This window comes from Uranotaenia lowii, chromosome 3, assembly GCF_029784155.1.
Source record: "Uranotaenia lowii strain MFRU-FL chromosome 3, ASM2978415v1, whole genome shotgun sequence".
Taxonomy (NCBI): Eukaryota; Metazoa; Arthropoda; class Insecta; order Diptera; family Culicidae; genus Uranotaenia; species Uranotaenia lowii.
Genome location: NC_073693.1, coordinates 319997277 through 320023640, shown reverse-complemented (window position 1 = coordinate 320023640; position 26364 = coordinate 319997277). Strand labels below are relative to the sequence as shown.

The 26364-nt window shown below is 33.8% G+C and overlaps 1 protein-coding gene across 1 annotated transcript in view; it reads right to left on the bottom strand.

The window, feature by feature from the left end:
- Window positions 1-376: 376 nt before the first annotated feature.
- LOC129757372 (uncharacterized) overlaps window positions 377-26364 on the bottom strand; it is a 163822-nt gene continuing 137834 nt past the window's right edge. Inside the window, exons 2-5 of the mRNA XM_055754577.1 lie at window positions 13394-13933; window positions 12905-13336; window positions 12110-12848; window positions 377-1694 (exon numbers count right to left, since the gene is read on the bottom strand). Coding sequence (XP_055610552.1) covers window positions 1315-1694; window positions 12110-12848; window positions 12905-13336; window positions 13394-13933 — 2091 coding nt within the window. The 3' untranslated portion in view covers window positions 377-1314. The remainder of the gene's footprint in view (window positions 1695-12109; window positions 12849-12904; window positions 13337-13393; window positions 13934-26364) is intronic.

The following is a 26364-nucleotide window of genomic DNA, read 5'->3' as shown; positions in this document are numbered from 1 at the left end:
ATCCTCGAAAGTGCTCCGACACCGGCTCATTTTTCAATATTTTTCTACGAAAAAATTACTAAATGTTCTTTTAACAATGCTTTGTATAATGCAAAAAATTCAAATACATCTGTTTGAAAGATAGCTCTAGAAAAAAATCATGAAAATGGTGTTTTTTTATACCCGTTAAAACCTACCCCCCCCCCCCCCCATTAAATTTTACTGATTTTCACAAACAAATTTAGGATCTAGGATGGAAAATACAAGGGATGGTTTTAAAAAACAATATCGATCTGCATTTTCATGAAATCTATGATTTTTTTTTGCTGTTTCTGTTACCTGGGAATTCTTGGGAAATATTTCATTTGTCATCATAAATCAAACAAAAAAACACTAATCATATTTTAAAGTTACTTTATTTATTTTGTTTCACTCGATTCGCCCTGTTTTATATGTACCATACTTATATTGTTTTCGATTTAAGTTTCGTTGTTCCTGATATTAAAATCTGCCTAATATTGAACTCAATCAAACATTTGAACAAGTGGACAAATAAATTACATCACGAAAACAAAACCACGGGCAAATATTCAATCGCATTTTATTGAAACAATAAATATCAGGCAGCAATCACAAATACAAGCGCATTCACACAAATTATCAGAATCAACATCACACTTGCACCCACAATCCGGCTGATTTGACTCTGTTTTGATCAAAATTCGATTGCTCCAGCACTCTAGCAATTAATCATCATCATCGATTGTCTGTTTTGTTTATTCGGTTGTCAATAATTAAATCATTTGCTTTTTTCATCAGAAGCATTGACCAACTTACAACTACACACTGCAATCACTCGACGCAACGATATTTGTTCGAATCATTTCAAATTGATGAGAGTTCAACTTTTGATCGAATAAATTGTTCCTAATCGAAATCTGTTTTGTTGTTGTCTTTTCATATCAATCTGGTTGAATTTCAAATACACTTGAGCACTCCGCTTTCCGATTTCCCTTCCGATGCATTCCTTATCATACTGTGGTAACTTGAATTGGTTGCTAGAAAATTACTTTTTCAAAATCGATTCCTATTTATTCATTCATTGATTCATTCATTCATCGAAATTCAACTGCACTCATACCCACACAAAGGGAGGATGAAATAAATTAAAATTGATGCCGGAAACCGGTCGGATCTTCCTTCTTCCTGCCACCCACATCTCACCCACCCACGCACTCTCGATTGATCTCGATTCTCGGTTCCACACGAGGGATGACTACGCAACTTTTTACACAACATGAGCTTCCCGAAAGGATTCCGAAAACTGGATCCGATTTATCGTTTGTGGGAATCGGTCAGAGTCTTCTGACCCTCGGGGCTTTTCAGGAACACCGAGACCTCACTGTGGTCGATGTTGGGATCGAAGGAGGACTCTTCCTGGTGGAAGTTGTTCTGGGGTTGTTCGATGGCCGACAAAATCGACTGCAGCAGCCCTTCCGATAGGATCTGCTCATGTGGTGCCGAATTCGAAGCAGCGCCATGCAGCGGATCGGCCGATTGGAACTGCAACTGGTAGGAGCCCAGCTTGCCCTGGACCGGAATCGTCAGGCTTTGGGATTTCTGAGCGGAAACCAGCTCGAGACCGCCGAGTCCTCCGCTGAGTCCCGGGAGGCTGGAGGTGGAAACCGATGAGCCACTGCTTTGCAGCTGATGACCTGTGGAAGTGAATGAAAAAAAAAAAATGCAGTTCCAGAATGACAAAAAATACAAACTATAAAAATAAATAAAAACCGAAAGACCAAATGATGTTGACCTATCGATTCTTTAGTAACACAGATTAAGCCAACTGGCTTTTTTGAGTTTAATTATTGTTTTATGATGACTTTTCCATTGCATAAAATTTTTAAAACTGTTTTATTGTAAGATAGGATTTGCGTAATTTATCGTATTTTTTAAAAGAGTTCAAGTTTTACCAAAACTTGATTTAAACACTTTCTTAAGAGTAAAAAAGGATTGTTGAGTCTTCAATAAACACATACTTTCTTGTTTTTATTAGGGCTTTGGTACCTGTTTTAATAAAGTACTCAATGATTATTTAAAACTAGCGTTCCAGCTTTGTTGAAAACTGTTTTGTTAGATGGAACAGTGAATGTAGGCATGATAAAAATAAGTGACAGATGATTTCACCACTGATGAAATTTCACAATTGAGAAGAACGTATACACAATTTAAGCTCTTTTTGAAATGATTTTGAGAGATGGCTTTGAGAAAAACGGGCTCTCAAAATGATATAAATTAACACAGTTAAATTCATCTGAAAAATAAAAACAACTCTGTTGCATCCGCATTCAAATTTCAAAAGAATCGCAAATCAGTCCACATCATTAATCGCTGAATTCTTGGGGTTTGAATAAAAGCACTAACTGTGAATAAACGTTTTTTGTGAATCGAGAAGAATAAATGTGTTACCTTTTGCCAAGCAACAAATCAAAATTTTCTCATTTATTGCGACAAAATTCTTTCACTCAAAAATGGATAAATCCATCATGAGCGTGGATTCCATTTAGAGAAACGTCTACCGAAGCTAGGATTTAAGCTCTCTTAAAACTCTCAAAAAACTGTTTATTGTAATTGTTTTTTTTACAACATTTTTTTAACTGGCAAAAAATAATTTTAAAACTGATTTACAACTGCTTTAAGAATTTCAATATTAATTTTCTAAACGCCATGTTGATTGTGAAATTCAATCGAAATTTCTTAAGCCATCTGGCTGGAAATAATATCATTAAACTAAAAACTAGACATTCTCGACTAATTTGACAATGTTTCAATGCAAAACGAAAATTGCATCATTTGAGCAAATTAATATGTTCCTTGATGTTTTATTATAGCTTTTAGAATTAGTTTAAAAGACGTTGTCAATTCAGGGCCAACTAGTCCATATGTTAGCTTTAAAGAAGTTATGCTAAAGCATAGAATGCCCTTTTGACTTTCTTGTCCTTGCATGTTTTAATAAACCTTTGCTTTTCAGTTATTTTAGAAACATATAAAAAATAAGCTTAACTCGTGGAAGAAAAGTTAAAAAAAACTCTAAAAAATTATGTTATCAATAAACCATTATGCTTTTTCTTTTATGAAAAATTCAATTTTTTTACGTCGTGCTTTCATGTCGTGGTAGTTCAAGATTTAGAGTTTCCTCAAAAGAAATCGAACAATTTATTTTTTGGATTTAAATTATTTTCCGTTAATATTCTTAAAATAAATATTCAAAATTTGGCCGGAACAGGAATCCAATTTTTTCTTTTTTCACCTCCTCCCTCCCTTTCTAAATTGTAGATAAATTCTTGATAAATTCTTCGAAAATTCAAACAGTTTAAAGATGAAAAGTCGGGAGATTGGAATTGAATTACATTTTTTAATCGAGATTTTCTCAATTTCTCGATCTGTTCATCAATATTTTCATCTTTCAATTTTGTTCAATGTATATTGCTTGCAATTTTGTGGCATGCTAGATTCAGTTTGTTCCAATTTATAGAAAATTTGTGTTTTAAATTTCTCTCAACCTTAAATTTATGAAACCATATAGAAAACATGATGTCTTAGACATACAATGGTGGCAAACGTGTTTAAATGAAAGGTAAGAAAGTAAGACTGCTAGTGAAAGTATCACGCTTCTAGAGTGCCTACTGGAAAACTGATCACTTGTATGGAAATTTTACTACAATATATATTTCTTACCATAAAAGCAAATAAAAGACCAAACCTTTTTTTTCCTTCAAGAAGGGCAAAGATCTGTTGATCCATAAAACTTGATAGAAAATTCTAAAAATTGAAGAATATTGCAATCACATGATTCTAAACACATATACCAAGTCCATGGCAATACTTTTGATTTTTTTATCGAGCCCAATGAAAAAAATACTGCATGGTGAAGGCAATGCATTCCATGTCATCAACAAAAAAAAATTTAGACTATTTCAATCAAACAACCTCATTTGATTTTTTTAAATCTGTCATCTTCCTCAAATTTAAAAGAAAATGGAGATTTTTTAACCCCCGAAGTTGAAGCAGATAAAAAAAAATTCATGACCATTAACTCGTGTATATTTAGCCGTCGAATTATTTTAGAAGGTCGAATTATTGATAATTTCTCAAAAAATTGGCTCTACATTTTATTACGTAGCTTTAATTTCTAAAATGTACAGTACATAAAAACCAGAAAACTCAAATTCAACATTATGAATAACTCTACAAAAGTTATTTGGTGAAATTCAGCCCCGGATTTGCTAGTTACAGCTGTTTGAGTTTTCAATACCAATTTTTTTTTGAACTTAGGCCTATGTTGTTTGATGAACTCTCCCACGAAGTAGAATATTTAGAAAATTCTGAAGTAAATTACCAAGAAAAACTACGAGAAATTTGTTTGAATTTTTAATTTTTTAACCCATAGGGCGTAAATGACTGTGAGAGAAATAGCAGCTTGTCAAAATTGGAAGTTTGTACGCTGCTCTGCACGATTTTATTCTTTTTTAAACGCAACTGTATGTAAACAAACCGAATTAATTTGTATAACCCTTTTTTTAAAAACTCTAATTTTTTAAATGTTCCAAAATTTGCTTCCAGTTTTTGGGAAGTTAAACTCCTGGATTTAGAATGATTTTGTTCCTCTGAATTTCATGTGTGTTCACTTATCTCACTTTATCTCAAAACATAATATTCTTTTTTAAAGGTAAATTTTCATCTTTAGCATTCAAATTTTTTTAGTAAAAAATTCCTGCCCTCACAATGTGAGGCTAAAATAATTGGAGATAGTTTTTTTTTTCAAAGTAGAATGACAATTTTTTTTTATTGATATTGCTTTGTTTTTTTGGCTTTGCAATTGCAAATTAGAGTTGACTGCATCCTTCGATTGAAAATGGGTATTTTTAAATCATCTACCAGTTTGTCAAGACAACCATTCAAAAAATTAAATTTCTGAAATATTTGAGCTTTTCTTATGAATTTCAATCATCATTTAAAAAAAAGTATTGTTTTTTTCAAGTCGTTGATTAGAATATATCTGCTTTATCGATGATTGAATTTGTTTTTACAAAAAACTATTTGAAATTGGTGGATTTGCGGTCTATTTATTTCAATGGTTATTAAGTAGCTCTTTTTCTCTAATACATTCATTGCCTTATATATTCTTTTGATGCGATCGCATTTTATAACATTCACAACATTAACTGTTTCTTTTTCTAACATTATTGGTTTAGTGTTTTGTGTTTGACCCATTGGAATAAAACATTTCATACGTTTCATACATTCCAAAGTTTTTGATTTGCTTTAATTTTTTTTTTTTATTATACATAAAGAAACCATATTAAATCAAGACTTAAATTTGAAAAGATCACTTTTCTATCTTTTAAAACAGTCCATCATTGGAAAAGATGAAACAATTTTTCATTTAATTTAAAATTGCCCAAATATTTGCTGTTTAAGTAACAGAAATAAAAAATTATGCATTTTGTACTTGTTCTTATCTCGATTTAGTATTAATTCTTTCCTTTCGATAAGTATTTCTCATATATGAAATTAGTTTTCATCAGTCATGATAGCCTTACCTTAAATTTTAAATCAATAATGAATTATTTTTTATTTATATTTTATAACATATCTGAGAAAATTACTCTTTGGTGAAGCCGACTTGAAAAGTTTTTATTCATTTTGAGTTAAGAAATTTTATTTATGCTGTTTTGTTTTTTTTTCAATCATGTCACGTTTATCCTCTAGTTTTTTTTTAAATATTCATCGGGTTATATAAGGGTTGCCATTCGTCTCGAAAAAACAAGGCATGTCCCGCTTTTTTAGTAAATATCTTGCCGTCCCGCTTTTTTCTTCAAAATATCCCACTTTTTTTTTAGAAAACTATTGTGGTAGATTCAACCTTCTCCGATTCTACCACTTCAAAATAGTTGATCCGTGCTTGCTGAGAACGCTTCTTTTAAAATATCTTTTCGTTCATTTTCAACTCCTGTCATTTTTTTCTTCTAATCATATTTTATCCAGCTATGATTTTCAAAACAAGAAATGTTCTTATTAAAAGAACATGACATTAATCGATAAAGCTGTAAATTAAATGAAACTTTCATGAAGTCTCGCTGACTAACACTGGAAAATCCTAAGTCTAGCCGAAATTTAAATTCATTGGATCAACAACGAAAATCATTCAAATATAGGGAAGATAAGGGCATAATGACCATCTTAAGAAAAACGCTTATTTATCCATAGAAAACCGCTATAATATGTGAATTACTTCATTGTCTCGTGTTCAGACACTTACAAAATAGTCTATTTCCTAATTGGCTGATACTTGAAAATGTAGATGAAAACGTTTAAAAATGCATTTTAAATTTATTTTACCGGAAGCTGAAAACCAGTCACTGCAGGGGCATAATGAGAATGCCCCCTGGGGCAGAATAAGCACCATTGATTGGGGCACGATGAGCGTTTTTTTTTTGCCGGGGAATCTAGCTGCGAATTCAACTCGATGAAGTCAACTGAATAATAGAGCTACACCTTGACTTATTTTATCTGAAGATTTGGCCTAGAGGCGATGGCCGCTCGCTATCCCGGTTAACGATTTCTCATGCGTTGAACAGAGAAAGCAATAGCCTTTACTCCAAATTCACTCCGATTAGCTGTTATTCTTATGAAAATCTGTGTAAGAGTAGGCCCAAGCCCAATTGAAAGGAATCGGAGAGATAATCAGAGGACCAATCGTCAGATGAAACTAGTGAAGATGTAGCTCTATAATTCAGTTGACTACATTGAGTTGAATTTGCTGCTAGATTTTTCGGTAGAAAACGCTTATCGTGCCCCGATTGATAGTGCTCTTGATAAAAGTGAAAAATCAAAAATTTAATAATGGTGAAAATTAAGAAACAATGTGTACATAATGTTGCAATGCGTACATTATAGATCAAGATGCTTTTAATGTCATAAAAACGTATTTCGTGGTGCTCAAAAATTATAATTTTTTCGTCACTTGAGAACCTAGTTTGTTTTTTTTCAAAATATGTCTGTAATGATAATAAGAAGATTTCTTTATTGGTGAAAAATCAATTCTATAGGAAGTACGAAACACATCCTCATGAAAATTTATTTAAGAAAATACATTCTTTCGTAGAAACGAGAAGTCCTTATCATGCCGGGGTGCTCGTTATGCTCTTATCTCCCCTAATGTTTTTTGTGTGTGTTTTTTTTTTCTAAAAATTTGCAGCATTTTTCAAAGTTTATATAAGACAAGATAAAATAGCCCGTTTAGTTTTACCATTTAAAGTTGCCAGAATATTTTCCAGATATATTCTGTCAAAATCCGGTTATAACATGACAGATCACACGAAGCCATGGTATCGGATATGTGGCTATTTGCATTGAAGATTGGAAAACTAATAATCTAAAGAATGCAATTTAGCGCATACGTTGACGAAACTGCGGTGTATCCGTGCACCCATGGTGGATTATTTATATACATATCTTGTCAAAATCCAGGCATTTGATTTCAACCCAAAATCCGGGCAATATCCGCTAAATTGGTCTAAACCACGGAATTGTTCAATAACAATGAAAAAGAATACACTTGATAATATATTTTTTCATAAAAACCCATCAACAGATTTTATATCATAGCTAAGGTTTCCAAAAAACTGTTCTTGATTATTCAGATAAAAGTTGCCTAGAAAAAATCGTTTCTGGACGCATAATTAAAAAAATATAACAACTCAATTTAGGCTTTTTTTTGTTCAATATGGGTAACAAAGTGAACAAATGTATCTGTGCCAAATTATGACATTTTTCAGCGAAATTCGGGCAACTGGATCAGATTGAACTTTTCTTAAATTTTGTGTTAATCATCCGAGCAAGTCCGGACAAAACCGGGAAATCTGGCAAGCTTATCTTAGCATAACTACAACAATCTGGTTTAGTTAAGCGTTCTTTAAGGGGGGGGTAGGGTCTAACGGGTATAGAAAAAACACCATTTTCACGATTTTTTTTCTAGAGCTATCGTTCAAACAAATGTATTCAAATTTTTTGCATTATACAAAGCATTGTTAAAAGAACATTTAGTAATTTTTTCGTAGAAAAATATTGAAAAATGAGCCGGTGACAGAGCATTTTCGAGGATGCCTTTTAGAAAACAGGATTTGCGGTGGACACTGTATCTCAGCACAGAATCATCTGAAGTCAAAAAATCAGAGCAAAATATTTTTATTAGATGTTTTTCTGGACCCCAACGTTTTTATTTAACTTAAAAATATTTTTATGAAATTTTTGTGGCTGTTTGAAGTAAAAACTACGATTTTTCACTTAAAAATCCGCCATTTTTCACCTCTAAAATCTCCCCAAAGTAAAAAAAATCAAAAAAGAAAAACGTTGGGGTCTAGTATTTTATATGTAGAAAACATGTTCCAAATTTGAAAAGAATCGGATAAGTAGTTTTCAAATGACGATGTCCACGGACTTTAAAAATGTGCTTTCGAGAAAAACGCGTTTGAAGTTTCTGCTCTTGCTTTCTTGCAGTATTAGATAGGAGGAGATAAAGGCCTATAACTTCTACAGTTTTGCTTCAATTGACTTGAAAATTTGACACAACATTCTTGAAATGATTTACAATAAGAAAATAAAAAAAATAAAAAAAATCGATTTTTTGAAAGTGTTAGACCCTACCCCCCCCCTTAAACACGTTCCGGATATGTTCATGTTTTCGATTTGCATGCAGGAAATGTTCTTTAGGATGCATCTAAATGATGCTGATTTCAGATTTTTATCCGGAATCCTAAAGAAGAATCCCTTGAATGTAAAGCTTAAGGAAAAAGTCAAATTGCGGATAAAATAGAATAAGACTTCCGAGTTGAAGGAAACAATTTTCAATCAAACAATTAATGAATGGACGAGTTAAATAAAATAAAATCAGTAGATAATCAAAACCGGTTGATGAAAAAACGAGAAACTATCTTCCAATTTCGGTTTTCAAATCATTCTGAACTACAACATTTTCGACTTGAGTATTCGCAGAATAGAAAGATAGAAGTTTTCTTGAGAATTAAATTTTTGAACAAATTTCATTTATACAGATTTTATTTCTTTCTATGACTTATTTTAGCAGAAGGAACATAGACATATGTATGTATAGGAATGGTACAAAAATTTAAATTTTTAATAGTTGCCCGCTTTTTTACGTGAAATGCCTCGCATTTTTCCAAAATTACCTGGTAAGCCTAGGTTTTATACATGTTGGAAAAATGAAATCCTAAAATATTTAGACTTTTGAAGTTTGAGCCAGAGCTCATTTCGAGAAAACTCGCTTTGAAGTGTTGTGGTAGGCCAGTTTCCATATTTATAGACAATTTATAAATTTCTTTCAAACGGTAAAGTGTGTAAATTCAATTCTTAAAATCTTAATAAAACAACAAATATAGTTTGAAGAATGACAGATGCACTTTGGGGTTTGAGGCAGCAAAAAGCCAAAAACTGAACTTTATCGTTTTTTTTTATTTTTACAGTTAATAACTTAATATTTGACTAAGATATTCTAAGTTTTTCAACTCATTATCTTGGATACTAAACGCACCACAGACCCCAGACTTTGAAAGTTTGAAAAAATTACATGAGGAAGAAAAAAAAATGAATTACATATATTTCTATGGAAAACATTTTTTCCTAAATTTAAAGTACACTTTATGGAAGCTTATATTATAAGCTTTCATTTAAACCGTTCAAAATTCTTAAACACTGAATTAATCTATGATAAAAATCAGTAAATAATCATTTTTTTCAATAGTCAAAAACTTTAAAGCCTTGTAAACAAAAAGCCCTGAATTGTCCCATACTCTTTTCACTTTTAATATCTAGTTTTAGGTCCTAATAATACAATGAAAGAGTTTCCAGGAACCCCAAAGCACCGTTTTTAGAGTTACAGTAAAATAAAGCTGAAAATATCACACAAATGGGTATTTTTTACTCATTAATAAGTATAAATTTAACAAAGTTGTAGCTGATTTGTCAAAAACATCTTTTCTCATAATTGATCAATCACATCTCATATTTTTCTCTTGAGTTTCATGAAACGTTTTGATAATATTGATCATTAAATTATCAATTATAATTATATAAACGGCCTTCAAATGAAATAAAAAGAAAAGTCGAAAATGACACCAATCATCCTACTTTGTAAGTTTTTTTTAAACAATTGTGTTTGAATTCACACAAGTTAAAATTGTAATTTTCACAAAAAATTTAAAATTTTACAAATGAGTCCAAAACACCAAATAATATTGTTTGCCACATCATTGTATTGAACTTCCATAGTTAGATGTTTAGGCATTTTTTACACAAAATCGACCTTTTTTGCACATATGCCCTTAAAGATCTGATGGCCTCATATTCATTCCAGTTTGTGTAATTTTTATTTTGAAAATAAATATAGATTTTTTAAACCATTTTTGATAAAAAAATTGTAATTTAAGTATTGAAATTTAACATATTTAAGCGCTATTCAAATCACTAAGTGCCTGGATAAAGCACCCTGAGTTCTAACATTTTACTATTAAAACATATTAGATTTGCATAAATGGCCGGACTTCGACCAGACCAAACTGAGTGCCATAAAAAAAATTAGAAACATCAAAAATGGAATCTAATGTAGTTCATATTCTAGATTGGAAAAGCGGATACGATGGTCTGAAACGAATTCCTTGAATTATCAACATCCTGTTTTATAATCTACAAAGATGTCGATCCTAGATGAAAATATTTGCACAAAAAGTTCAAATTTCTCGAAAAAATGCTGATGGCGTTCAGTTAGGTCTGATCGATTCCCGGTCAAATAATGTAACAATCGGATATGAATAGTTAGAGTCGATATGAAAGTTATCAGAGTTGAAATTGAAATCAAAACAAGCCCTGAATGTAACAAAGAAATAAGAAAGTCTTAGGTTACATGAATAATCAAATACAAATTAAAATACATAACTGATATCAGCTTATTTATCTGTAAGTAAAACTGAATGAAGCATTTAAATAAATATATTCCATGTGTTATAATATTTTCCATAGTTTTTTTTATGTTCAGCTCCACTTTATTATGTGCACGTGATTTGAAATATACTGTTTTACTATTTTCGAAACTGTTTGAAATTAGCAAATCAGTTTTCAAAAGCATTCAAATTAACGTTTTTAAAACATAGCTTCAATAAGATCGTAGATTAACTTTTAGGACCCCTATCAAGCCTAAAGAAGGGGTTTGTTTGAGAATATGTCAGGAAGCTATTAAAGCTGCATTTTTAGCTTTTCAGTAAATTAAAAATATTACTAAAACGATCTGATTCTGGGTAATGCTATTAAATACTGCAAAATAATGACCCACTTACTCTACTTCGCACTAAAATGGTTAATTTATCTTTTTAATTTTGAGACGTTCTCAATGTAAAAAGAGACTTATGCGGCTTATACAATGAATTTTTACTCATGCTCATAAATATAATAAAATGGAATTCTTCTACAAACCCTAAAAACCAAAGTTATAATAAACATTGAACAAAAAAATCTGTTAATAAATAAATAAATACATATGAGTCAATTATAAACATGCAAATCTATTGTATAACAGTAAAAAAAATTGTTGATAAAACAAGCTGCATTGCATAGTGAAGAGCTTACACAAACATTTGTTATGTCTTGATATTCAAGAGCAACTATGGTAAAACCAAGGAAAACCTTTAAATATTTTTGAACAAAATTCGCATTTAATGCTTATAATTTTTTTTATCACTGGTTTTTTCTTGATTTCAAATAATATTCAAATTTTCGAAGGTGATGGACAGTATTAGAGAAACATGAGTATCAAAAAGAAAGAACATAAGCCGTAAATATAATGAATTTTTCGAAAAAGATACAACGGCTCGCTGGCAGGACTTGAACCCGCAATCTCCGCTTCAGTACAACGGCGCATTCCATTAAGTTCACTGTGGAAAATGTCATTGTAAAACATGTACATTTTTAATCAAGAGAATATAAAAAAACACAGCAGTAAAGTTTATCAGATTGTGAATCACTCATTGCGATGATCGATTGAAAAGGAATCCCTTACCTGTTCGATACTCCCCGACCGACGACGGCGGCGGAGGCCCATAGCTGGTATCGATGCTATTGGACACATCGCTGGAGTACGAACCGGAACCGGAAGCCGAGCTGCTAAAGTACGAAGACTGCTGATGACCCTCGCTACTGTGCGACAGTTCCGGTCCATGGCCACAATCGTTGGCAATGGGCAGCACTTCCTGATGTTCCTGGTATCGTGGCTGCTGAATTTGGGCTGCCGATTCCGAGAGCTGGTGCTGGGTCAGGAAAGGTTTCGGAGGGTGATCGGAGGGGAGAGTGTTCAGTTCCAGGGATGGTTGGGCGGTGGCAACGTCACTGGTTGGAGGTGGCAGATAAACGTCTCCGGTGTAGTGGGGTTTGTTACCGAACTGGTCCAGGTGCTCAACGGTTTGGCCGATGGATTCGATGAGGCCTGCTGGGACCGGAGGTCGATAGGCGATCGGTTGACGTGGAGGCGAGACGAGGTGCCCGGCCCATGGTTTGAGGTTTCCGCTGATGGTTCCGTGGGAGATTCCTAGTCCTGGATATGATCCTGGGCGATGCGATGGTCCGTGAGATGGTCCGTGTGGGGCTCCGTAGATGGGAGATGGTGGCAACTGGATCTTCAGCGGTGGAGATGCTGGAGGAGGCGGGGGTAGAGGTTTAACGAACGATGGCTTATAGCCACCTGGTGCGAAGGATTCTACCGGAGGAGCGCCGTAAGAGTCAGAGATGAGGTTCGAACGAATCTGTTGAAGAAGTTTGTTTAAACAAGGGCTTGAATTCAGGGTCATATGAAACTTACCTCAAAGCTGTTTCCCTTGGACAGCTCCAGCGATTGACCACCGTGAAGATCACTGTTGAAGGCCGGACCATGTTCCAGGCGAGGGAGTTGCTGACCAATTTCGGCACCAGCGATGGACAAGAAATCGCCACTGGGTGGTGGTCCGTAGGATGATTCTGGAGCATGGAGTTCACCGCTAGAATGAGAGGCGTGGTTGGCCTGACCAACTGGGCCAGCGATTGGTTTCCAGCCGTCACACTTGATCTCCGGAGGAGTTGGTGGGACGTGAGCAGAGGCGTGATGGCCAAACGATGATGACTGTTGAGCTGCAAAAATAGGTTTAGGTGGTCCGTAGATGGGTTTCGGGGCGGGGGCGTAGATTGGTTTGGGTGGACCATAGATTGGTTTTGGAGGAGCCTGCTGTGGGAAGGAAGGTGGGCCGTAGACTGGTTTCTGGAATGGTAATAGTTGGTTAGCTAGAGTGTTCATGGTTAGGCATTTCGGATTTACCGGAGCCGGTGGACCGTAGACGGGTTTAGGTGGAGGTCCATAGTGATGCTGTGGAGGGGCGTGGTGATGCTCGGATTCACCTCCGAAACCAAAGGTCGAAAACAGGGACTCCAGGAAGGAGGATTGTTTCTTCGGAGGTGGTGGTGGAGGTGGATGGGAGTGATGATGTTGTTGTGGAGGTGGACCGTAGATAGGTTTTGGGGGTTGGTGAAAGATTGGTTTGTGCTGCTGAGGAGGTCCGTATTCGATGTTGATCTTCGGAGGACCGAAATTTTGCACCGGAACGCCATACTCTTTGTGCGGAACGATCGGTGCCTGAACCGGTGGTGGAATATCCGGTGGAGGTGGAGGATAGTGAGCTACGGCCGGGGCTCCATATACTGGAGCTGGTAATTCGGCCGAGCTGAACTCGGGAGATGAAGGCGGTGGGCCGTACGAGTCGGCTATTGGTGCTTCACGGCGTTGTGCTTCACTGTTGACGACTGCCTGAGTCGTGGTGGTGAGCGCAAGTGCGCAAATTAACAATGGTAACGGACGCATCTGAAAATTGATAAAAAAAAATTAACCTCTGAATTGTTATGAATACGAAGTAAAATGGTAAAAGTTGCCCTCTAGCAAAAAAACTTGTTCCACCGAGATAAAATCAAAGGGAAATCGAAATAAATATCAGACACAACGCCATTTGTGAACATTATAAACGTTCACAACCAGACACCAAAAAAAAAAAAAACCATTACACGAGAAGTGTCGCTGTTGAAATTCCAACTTCAACCCATTAAGCAAAGTGCCATCGCTTGACATTGGCCCTCGCTGCCATTGCCATTTCTCGAAACGACTGACTGACTGATGAGATTAACGGGGCGATATTTAATTTCACAGCCATGACCCGGGACGGCGACGGCGAAAATCAGTTTCGATTCTTTTGGACATCAAAAGATACGGGTGCAGTTTTTCTCCCCGGGCAAAACCGTTGTGCACCAATTTCTGATGATACTGATTGATAAAAATCATCCTTGCCAATCCAATGAATGAATGCATGCACAAAGAGCATGCTTTTTATTTAAGTGGCAGTGACCCGATGGAAATTAAAAAAAACAATGAAAATGGTTCCACTTTTAGATGATTAATAATATCTTTTTGAATTTTCGTTAAGTAAAAAGTTCAGATCACGAAAAGTTCAATGATCTAATTGAGCTTTATTTTTACGGATATCAATAAAAATAGCATTCAACTTCAAACAAATGCTTTCGGTATTTCGGACGTTGTATCCGATAATTAAATATGAAAAAAATCTCAACAGATCAGCTTTTGAACTTTTAAGAGCTAAGATTATTTATTTTGCTAAGAAAAAACTGTTTGTACTGTATGTATCTCGGACTACATACAATCAGTATGAAATTTCTTTTTTTTTTAGTTTGAAGGTGAACAAATTTCGACCGTCTCAATTTAATTTTTTAAAATTATCAGTAACGCAAGTATTTGTGAGTTTTGGAAGAAAAAAATGATGATGAAAAGTAAGAGCATGTTGAACCGTCATCGCGCGTTTTTTTCTGCTCAGCTAGTTTTATACTCATTTCACAGAAAAATAACAAATTGAAACAACAAAACTCTATTAAAGTATTAAGTGTTCCCGAAAGAAAGAACTTATGTGAAAGAATACCATCTGAAATGTTCGAACAACTTTTGAAGAAATTCGTGGTACAGTGAATGTTAAGAATACATATGAATTTGAATCTGCGTCAAGATTTGATAGCTTTTGGTGAGAGCAATCCATTAGTTTTCTTCCTAAAATTTTTACAATTCAACAATCTTGTACTGTGTGATCATTCCTTTCCTTGATCCAGTATCTTTTGCAGTTTTCATCACATGGATGGCCTGGCCGTAGTTATCTGCAATGCATTCAATATATATGTAATAGATAAAAAATGCCTCAACATAACCATTTGTAAATATTTAACAAAAGAAATAAATTAAACATGCCAAATTGCTCGGTTTTTACGAGCTTGCCCAGATATTCATTTCAATATTTCGAACTGTCCGGCCCAGTACAGTTGCCCAGATTTTGTTTAAAAATGCCAGGATTTTGCCAGGATTTTTTCAATTTATTTGCAAAAACAAAAAAAAAACTCAGATTATTTAGCTAAACTTTTAAATTTTTGCGTTTTTTTTTAAATCAATATGAACGATTTTCTGGAAGCCTAAAATACAATTAAAAAAATCTGATGCTGTGTTTTAAAAAACACATATAATATTTCAAGCGTTTTTCATCTTAAATTTTATTCAATAATCTCAGGGTTTTTTTCAAATTTTCCGGATATTGTTCGGTTTTTGGGTCAAAAATGTTGAAATTAACTGCCTGGATTTTGCCAGGCTTTTGATTTAAATAGCCCGAATTTTAACGGATTCGCCCGGCCCGATTACGTATGAGAAAACATCAGAAAACGTTAAACTAATAAGGCCCTAATCAGAATATATTTTGCCTTATTTATCTAGAAAATATTTTTTTTTACTACTACGATAGACAATTTTTTTTCAAATTACTTTTTCTTAGGTTATAAATGAAGCTTGCCAGATTGACTGATTTAACCCGAATTTGCTTGGATATTTGACACAAAATTTAGAGAATCTCCGGTCCGGTCTGGTTGTCCGGATTTCGGTTAAAAGCTCGGGTTTTCCGGTTTTATTCACTTTATTTGCAAAAACTAATAAAGATCTCAAATTAAGATATTACAAGCAAGCAAGCTTTATCAAAACAATCTGGAAAAATTCATTATTTCAAGTGTTTTCTTCTTGGTTTTGATTGAATAAATAAGCGGTTTTGACCATGTTTGCCCGAATATTGTCCGGATTTTTTATTGAAAATTTTGAAATCAAATGCCTGGATTTTGCCAGGTTTTTAGCTAAATTTGCCCGGTCCGGATACGTCCGGGAAAAATTCTGGCAATCTTATAAAAGATAGAACGATGAAAAGAAAAAAGAAGGACACAAGTTTTTCATTTTTCCAGGATGCATAAAAGTTTTTGTCATGCTAATGTTAAAAGAAGAAGAACAAAATCGAATTGAAAACGCATTTTCCAGGAAAAACTCAATTCTATCCAATATTTTGGAATAAATTACCACCTTTCTTAAATTTCATTTTCTGTAGACCTTGAATTTCAGTTTAGAACAAAAAAAAATCAAGTGATAATTCAAGTGTTCATTTTTCTAAATATTATTGGAGAACTATTGAGTACAGAAAAGTTACTCATCTTGCGCTTGAGACTATCATTTATCAGGGCTTATCAGAAGGTCACATGCCTAGGTTAAGCCAGATCTGATTACAGAAAAATGTTGCATTTAGCCTTCAGTGTGAATGAGATTTTTAGACATTTTGCTCGTAAAGAGAAAAAATACAGGTTTTATTGATACGTTTTTTGAAAGCTTTTTTGTTTTGTAATTTTCAAAAATGAAAATTGGAAACAGAACCAATTAGATAATCAGGAGAAGAGTTACTTCATCAATAGTTTAAACACTTAACAAATTCGTAGGAAGAGGGACATATCGTAGACAAAGACATTGATATAGTTAAATCACGATTGATGGAATTAGAAGCGAAAAGAATAAAAGACTTTTGTCATATATCTGAAGCTTTTCGAACTATCCAGAATGAAAAAATAGGTCTTTATCAAATATCTGCTCATATTCAAAAAAATTCAAATTCTCGTTTCTTAAAACTGTTAAAAACAATGAAATTAACAGTAATTAATCCATTCTAAAGAAACTATTTTTACCGACTATTCAAAGCAATTTGCTGATTATGATCCATCCTGTAATTTTAATAGTAATGAAAATCCGGTGAATTATATTTCAAAATGCCTTAAGGGGGGGGTAGGGTCTAACGGGTATAAAAAAAACACCATTTTCACGATTTTTTTCTAGAGCTATCGTTCAAACAAATGTATTCAAATTTTTTGCATTATACAAAGCATTGTTAAAAGAACATTTCGTATTTTTTTCATAGAAAAATATTGAAAAATGAGCCGGTGACGGAGCATTTTCGAGGATGCCTTTTAAAAAACAGGATTTGCGGTGGACACTGTATCTCAGCACAGAATCATCTGAAGTCAAAAAATAAGAGCAAAATATTTTTAATAGATGTTTTTCTGGACCCCAACGTTTTTATTTAACTTAAAAATATTTTTATGAAATTTTTGTGGCTGTTTGAAGTAAAAACTACGATTTTTCGCTTAAAAATCCGCCATTTTTCACCTCTAAAATCTCCCCAAAGTAAAAAAAATCAAAAAAGAAAAACGTTGGGGTCTGGTATTTTATATGTAGAAAATATGTTCCAAATTTGAAAAGAATCGGATAAGTAGTTTTCAAATGACGATGTCCACGGACTTTAAAAATGTGCTTTCGAGAAAAACGCGTTTGAAGTTTCTGCTCTTGCTTTCTTGCAGTATTAGATAGGAGGAGATAAAGGCCTATAACTTCTACAGTTTTGCTTCAATTGACTTGAAAATTTGACACAACATTCTTGAAATGTTTTACAATAAGAAAATAAAAAAATAAAAAAATCGATTTTTTGAAAGTGTTAGACCCTACCCCCCCCTTAACGAAGAGCAACAGTCAGATTTAACAAAATTAATAACAGAGGAACAAATTTTAGATACTTTGAAACATGTGCTAAGAAAAAATCGCCAGGAATAGATGGTTTAAGTTACGAATTTTATGTAAAGTATATCGATTTGATTCTGTTTGAGGCCCAGAGCAATCAGCTTGTCGGAAAGATTGATCATGTATAAGTATCTTGATGGATATAAGAAGGATTATGAAGCAAACGAAATGACTAAATTAAAAGGAACAATTGTCAGTATTGATCATTGATCTACAAAAAGCAATTGATAATGTAATCCATGGTTTTCTTTGGAATGTTTTAAAATGAATTTCGTTTGCCTTTAACTCTTATCAATTGCATTCAAAACCTTTATAATGATGCTTCATCAAAAATTTTATTTAATCGATTTCGTTCATAAATCGTTTTTTTTTTCTTAGCACATGATTTATGACAAATGAATTTAGAATCAAGCGTTCTGTTCGACAAGAGTGCCCCTTGAGTATGCTATTATTCGTTTTATATATTGAACCCCTGCTAAGAAAAATTTACAAAGAGATTTCTGGAATTTTGATACATAGTAAATTTGTTAAAAATTGTGGCCTATGCTGACGATATTAACATTTCTATAAAAATGATAATAAATCTGACTTTCTTAATCGCTGTTTTGCAAATTTTGAAACTTTTGGTTGGATTAAAATCAAATTGAAAAAAAAAACAAAAAATTTGAGATTAAACAAATGGAAACTAGGAATGGAATCTAGGATCTGTTTGAAAATTTTAGGTGTTGAATTTTGCAGAAAAATTTTGGATATTATTAATTTAAATTATGATCGAATGATTAAAAATATAAAGTTTTTTTTGCTATTAACATGGATCGAGAAATCTTAACTTGTATAAAAATTGTTGGCTTATTAATGCCTTTGTGTTATCTAAGCTCTGGAATAATCTTTCCTCCTAACAACAAATATATAGCAGTTAGAAAATCAGAAGTCAGAAAAACTTTGTGGGCTGTATTTATTTTCAAGGTAAATAGAGATCAATTATATCTAAGCTATAGTGATGCAGGTTTGAACCTTGTATAATGGCTTTATTTTGCAAAAATTTGAAGACTTAAGATACAAAAAACATAATGACAGGAAATTACATTCAAAGTTATTCCAAACCCAATGTACTTCCTGTCTCCTTCAGAAACAGTATTGAAGTAGATAAAAGTGTGATTGTAAACCCAGATTTAGTCGAATATGCTCAGATATATACGGATATACTAAATATAAAAAATATTGTCCCAAAAGTAAAGTTAGATCATCCCCATATTAACTGGGATATAATTTGGGAAAAATTATCATCAAAAATATCTATCATCTGAGGACCGAACAAGGATTTTTGTGTTTTGTATTGATATTGTTCCAAATCGAGAGAATCTTTTTTCTTATGGTGTTGGAAATTTGGTTAATGATTATTGTCTAAGGTTCCATGGCTGATAATAATTATCACAGGCTTGCGGAATGTACAGAATCTAAAAAAGTGTCAGATTGGATGAAAGAAATGATCTGGAAAAGATGTAAAATGAAAATTAATAATATAGAGGATCTTCTCTGGACTCGAATGTTAAGAGCGAAAAGGCTGCTCTGTGGTTTTGAAGCATAGCAATGACGCATTGCTTTAATTTTTTCCGAATGCTCCATTGTACCAATAAAAATGAGAAGTGCGCAATTTGAGATGGGAGAGTTGAGAAGTTTTTGAAAAAGAATTTGGAGATCGTTTGATTTGTTTTTAATTGTATGTGGGAAGAAAAAGGTTAACTTAGGATGTCAGGCTGGATAATTTTTGTGAATTAGATGTAAGGCTTTTTTAAATAAATTTAAAAAAAAAGCAGAGAAACCTCCAGCACCAAGAGCAACTTAACCACCACCCGCTTCTATTGACATTAGCTTCTTGCAACTAGCAGTAATTTATTATTTAATATGAGCTGAGCTTTAAATTTTATGTTTCTCACTGAGGATATCCTAAAATTATGCAGCTCTTTCGATTGATTAGAGGAACTGCAATTAATGGTTTCTTAAGAATCTTAATATTTTAAGTTTTTTTTACATTGGTGACACAAAAGAAAATAAAAAGTATAACAACCTTATTTTTTGCTCCTGTTTCAACTTGCCCAGAAATCCTTCTTTCCATTTTCTATAGTAGAAACAGTTTTGCAAATCTTCATTGTCGATTTTTTTTAGAAAAACCTTGACGATTACCCACATTCAAGCGCTCTTCGTTGTTTAATCTAAAATTGAAAATAAAAAGAAAGAAAAATGCATCACAAAAAACAACATAAAACTTTAAAAAAATGTCCGTGGTTTACATATAAGCCTGCGCAGTTTGATAAAACTACAGCTTTTTGTATATCCTCTTGTATGTACTTTCGAATGGCTATGAATATTTGGCTATATTCCACAATTTTTCTTTTTCTAAAAACAATCATATCAAAAATGGAGCAGGAACAACCCGGAAGTCAAAACAAAATGTCATTCTTTTTATTTGCTGACTTCCAAATTATTATAAGAATGCTTTTATAAAAATTTGAAAGGTGCTCCAATAGACGACGGTTTGCAAAAAATCGTCAACCGCCATATTTGCCTGATACAGACCCCGTTCGATTTTGGCAACACTTTTTATGTTTTATTTATAATGTTTGTTTTTGTCATTCTTCATCATTTTTCAGTTGTTTTTTTTTGTCATTTTCAGTCTTATGTTTGAATTTGTTTTTTTAACTTTTTGAATTTTTCATCATTTTGTCACTTTTGAGTACTTTATATAATTTAAAAAAAACATTTGTTTTTATTGTTGCATTTTATCATCATTTCAAAACATAAAAAGGAATTTATGGTGTTTTTCTAAATTATATTGGTCCTGTTATAACGAAAACTAAAAGGTAATGTTGTTTCTAAAATCCGTTTGATTTTGGCACATGTGCCAAAACCGAATGTTGCCAAAATCGAACGGGGTCTGTATTTCATCAAGAAATTGGATTTCGTTGCCTACTTGAAGGTGTTATACCAACAAGGTTATCCAAAAGTATATTTACAAAAAACCAACATTTTCGATAAGTTTAGCAATAACAAATTATTTTTTGTCATAGTATGGTAAGTTAACAAAAATGCAAAGGACATGTTTCTTAACATTTCATGTTTCAATTATTTTATTTCGTATAATCTTTGTTTTATTTCTAACCACCCTTTAGGTATGGTGCGTTCTGTCCACTATTTTCGGCGTTCTACCCCACGATGTGCTTTCTAGCCGCTTGAGATTTCTACAAAAATATCATGAAAAACGAGTTTTTATCATTTTTCTTCATTATAGAAAAACTTTAATCAGTTCTCTGAATCGTCGGAAATATAACGTACACGTAGGCTCTATCAATGCTGTTCCCCTGTATTATCAATAAGGTTTGTAATTTCATTACTGCTTGTAAAACTGAAACAATTTAACTCGTTTATTTATCTTTAGTTTAATGCAGTGCTTTATCAATGTTGTTTTTTAAATTGAAAATTTACAAATTTTTATTTCTTATTTTGTGTTTCATTATGTGTAAGCACGAATTAATAAGAACATTATATACACAATTTAGGAGCAAATTTAATTTTTTATTTTACTTTTATGTTCTCTATAGTCTTCAATTAAGTGAATCAATACAAAATTACATTCCAGTCAATCGAAGGCCAGGGATCGAATTTTCGATTGAAGACTGCTCATCAGCTTCAGAACAGGTTGATTCAAGATGATTTGGCCACTTTTTCCAGACTTTTGCAAAGTTTCGATAGAATCTGCCGGCTTCAAAGGTTTTCTCGGCTCTAATCTGAAAAGGGACCAAAAAGTTTCAATCGGTCTCGCTTGAGGACAACTTGGTGCATTAATCTCCTTCGGTACGACCTGGACTTTGTTGGATTTGTACCAAGCCAAGTGTCTTTTGGGAATTGAACTGATACCAAATCAGACCAAAACAGTATCGGGTGATCATGCTTGCGGAGCTGTATTTATTGTGTCAGTGATCACGAAACGGTTCGGAAAGCATGCCACACTCATATATGGCTTGCCAAACGATTATCTTTTGCCACATTTTTCGGTAAAATTTGATGTCTCCATTGCTTTTGCCATCCCGAACAGGGTAATACCTGTCACACCGCAGCATTTTGTAATCAAACTAGCAATAGGTTTCGTCGTTGATGATAACGCCCACCGATTTTCACACAGTAGTTGACCATAAGAGCTCTTGGTTTGACAGAAGCACCTTGATTTTGACTCCACTTTGGCTTCTTCTGCTTTTTATACGTCTTTAGACTCAATATAACATTGGCACGATGGGTGGTGCGGGAAGGGGATCCCACTTTATTGTCCTTATCTCGAACTGAGGTAGTGTTTCTTCAGGCGTAAGCACGCATGATTTTCCGGTCCAAAGTTTTGTCCACCGGACTCGGTTTATGCCCAGTTATTTTTATGTCCACGAAGCTGATATCCAATCCATAATTCCGAATCGCATTTCGGACCGCTATACTGCCGTAATATGCCGAAGTGACGTATATGCTATTTCCAGATCTCGTCATTAAGGGTGTCTTTCTCCCTTCCCCCACTTTCCTCTTCTCCGGGATTCCTCATAAAATGTGATCTGTATATAGTATCACATTTCATGATTAGTCGTGGAGAAGTGGAAAGTGGGCGAAGGGCAAAGGACACTCTCAATGACGAGATCTGGGAATGGCATATACGTCACTTCGGCATATCACGGCAGTATAATGCTAACTTCTTCCATTTTCACCAACTGACTCAGCGAAATATTGGGGATAGTACACCATTTGTGTACGACATTTTTGCGCTTTTCCGGGAAAATGCATCTTATTTTTACGAAAATTATGAGAACTGGAGCTCACGTTAAATAAAGTTTAAAGTTGAACTGTAAACAATAACACACAGCTGAAATCAGCTGTTTAAACGTCATCCGGAATGAGCAGGGCTGTCCCAAATCGTGCTTTGACATAATGAGACACCCTATAACAGAACCATAAGAGAGTAGATAATATTTTTTACCTCTCTTCTTTCACCATTTTGAAGAGTTTGTACGGTCACGAATAACGATTTTAATTGGATTTATGTAAATCAATAAATTAACATCCAAGCAGTTATGTTGTTCATTAAATGTGTTTAAATTGTCCACCAGAAAGTGGCGTTGTTTTAAATGATGCACTCCGGCTAATTTCGCATGACGCTAATTGTAGGTCAGGAATCTTCAGGCCACCAATTACATCAACTTAAAACGCTGCTGTGAAGTAATATCGTTAACGTTTAGTTTTTTTTCGATGGCCCACCAACCTCAAAGTGAACTCATGTACAAAAAAAACGAACCCGGTAACCGGTTCGTGATCGAAAAGTAAACCAGTTATTTCACGGTTACGAAATAACTGGCCTCCCCACAAAAAAAAAAAAAAAAACCGGGAGTGATTATTATCTCCCGCGAGCCCAAGTCAAGTGTGTTTTCGGGTACCAGGAAAGCAAAAATGCCAACAACGAACACGGCTCGCAAAAAGTAGGAAAAGTAGGTTCACGTACATCGTCGTCGCCAGGTTTTATTTATGGGGTCTGCGCTCATATGAGCCTTGTAAATGGCTGTCTCTGGCAACAAGTCAGTGAAAGTGATCACCTTTCCGGTTGACCCGGGGAACAAGTAGGAGCTACACAGACACGCTGAGATGAGAATCCAGGCAGGAGATCTTGAGAAACATGGGGAACCTGCAATGCAACGCGGGGCTGGAGCTGGAACTACCAATGCAATCGACATCGACACCGCGCGTTTCAACCTTTGCTTTGGTATGTTGCCGTGGGATAGGTCTTTATCGTTCATTTATTTCTCCTTTCCCTCTTTCTAGGTTCCGATTCGATGGCGTAATACCTGGCGCGCGCGTTTATTTTACGACGCGAAATAAGCCGTATTATAGAAGGGAGCTCCGAAATTCCGCACTTCCACGTCACGCTGTTTGAGTAATTTCAAGTTGCAGGATCACGTCACGCCATACATACACGGTGGAGTTCGATGGAAACGACCGGTTTCTTGGGCCTGGAGCATCTTAAAAAAACCTTTGATTGGGTTAAACAAATTTTAGTTCACCGATTTGTAACGGAAATTTTCATAATGAGACTGCAAAATCGTGCATCAGTAAATGCAACTTTTGATGCTATTTGTTAAGTAAAGGTCATGAAGCGGTAAAGTGTGTCAAATCAATATTCATATTAATTAATGATTCATTGTATTGCAATTACTGAACACTGAAAAACTACAGGACACCAGGCTTTGTTTGTAAAATTAGACATTTTTCAGGTCATAATTTGTACAAATTTACATAGAAACCGCACGTATTTAAAGAAACATTAACATTGATGAGACATAATGACACAATGGGACTGAATAGTAAGACATTTGAGAAAAGGCAGGATCACACATGTGTTTGCCAACATTTGTTTTTTTTAATCCTGTGGCACTACAAGCGAAGCTTATCAAAACAAAGCAACGCAACACCAAGTTGATTTTTTTTCTTCATTTTAAGCATTTTTACATTTTGTTGTTGTCTAAAGTTGACGTGCGATAAGCGCATTAGACTGATTCAGCCCATCCATCCATTCGAGTTTTTTACGATTGATAAAAGTTAAAAAAAATTAAAAATTTACGCTTTGTTATCGAAGGAACAGAAAGCCGAATCTTTTCATTCTTTGTATCGATGATAGGAGGAAGTATTCCTAAATACGCATATTATGTTATATGAGCATACAGCCGATTGACGAAATGGCTGTTTGATCAACACATCTTATCAGTGCAGTTTGAGGCTAATCCGTTTCTGACAAATGGTGTGAAATTTTATTATTGTTATAAATACAAAGTCAAAAAAACATTTAAAAATTTTAACAAGCTTTTTACATTTTGTTAAAATATATTGAATTTTATTAATCGTCCGTACAGGATCTGTAAACAAAAAAATTAATTAGTTCCTCTATCTAACTCATCTAATAATCAAGAATTCAACAAATTGAAGCTTTGAGCAAAGTTTAAACGATAAGATATTAGAATACGAGACAGGTTTTGAATGCCAACATCAGGTAGGTAAAGGAACTCTTTCAAGAAAAAATAGATTAGCCATATTTTTTTTTTAAAATTATTGTTGTTTGAAACATTAATTCGACGCTCCAATAACAATCTTAAAGTAGAAATAGAAGAGCTTAATACTGATCTGAAAAAATATGATATGGACAAAATACAACCATGAAGCATGGTCATATGGCATCCCTGACCATGTTTTATGCAAAAAAACTAGTAGGTAATATTTCGACAAAATTTCAGCATTGACGTATGCCTAACATCGGTTTCTACTAGGGTGGTCTAACCGGTTTTACCGAAATCGGTGAAACCGGTAAAACCGTCCATTTTCCAATACCGGAAATACCGACTTTTGGGACCGTAAAAAACCGGGATTTCCGGTAAATTTTTCATCAACTTTTCATCATCTTTTCATCAACGGCACTGTAATAAAATTGACACAGCTAAATGTTTTTTTATACCAAATATGTATGAGTACAAATACTTATATTTTGTTTAATCAGTTTCAAACTCTAAGCTCAATAAGCCTTGCTACAAGGTTGAGAATGTGAGATATGATTGTTGCTAAAACTTGCCGATGTACTTTCTGAATTAAAGCTAGAGTGGCGTTTGAAAAAGCATTGACAAGCTGCCATCTCTCACTCAGATGAAATATTTTCATGAAACTTTACACATTTCAGTTCAGCTATCGAACTAACACTTCACAACATTTCAAGACTGTACAAGTGAACAATGACTGAAAAAAGATACAGCTACAAGAAATTTAAGATTGCTTGATTATATCACAGTTTTCATTGAAAAACTGGAATTTGGTCAAAAGATGCGAACATGTTTTATCTATAAACAGGCCAAGTTTCTCAAAATCGTTCTAAACGGTGAAGGGCTTTCAAAAATTAAAAACCAAAAATGTTGATAAGAAACTTCCTACTTTGTTTTTAAAATTAAAATGTTTCAATAGAGCCATTTAAACACATGTTGAAATTTTTATATGAAATTTCTCTATCAATATTTTCAAGTTAAATGATGAAACTCTGTTGTTTTTATTGTTAATGCTGTTGAAGCATTTTCTTTTTCCGACAAAGCGTAAAAAAGTTTTTATAAATTTGCAACAGTATTATAGCAACGAAGAAAGTATGAATCAGATCCAAACAACTTTATTTACTGCTGAATTTCGACTGATTTTTTAAAAGATTTTGTTTTCTATTTGTTGGTTTTAATTTTGGAAAGGCAAACATAATTCTATCACAA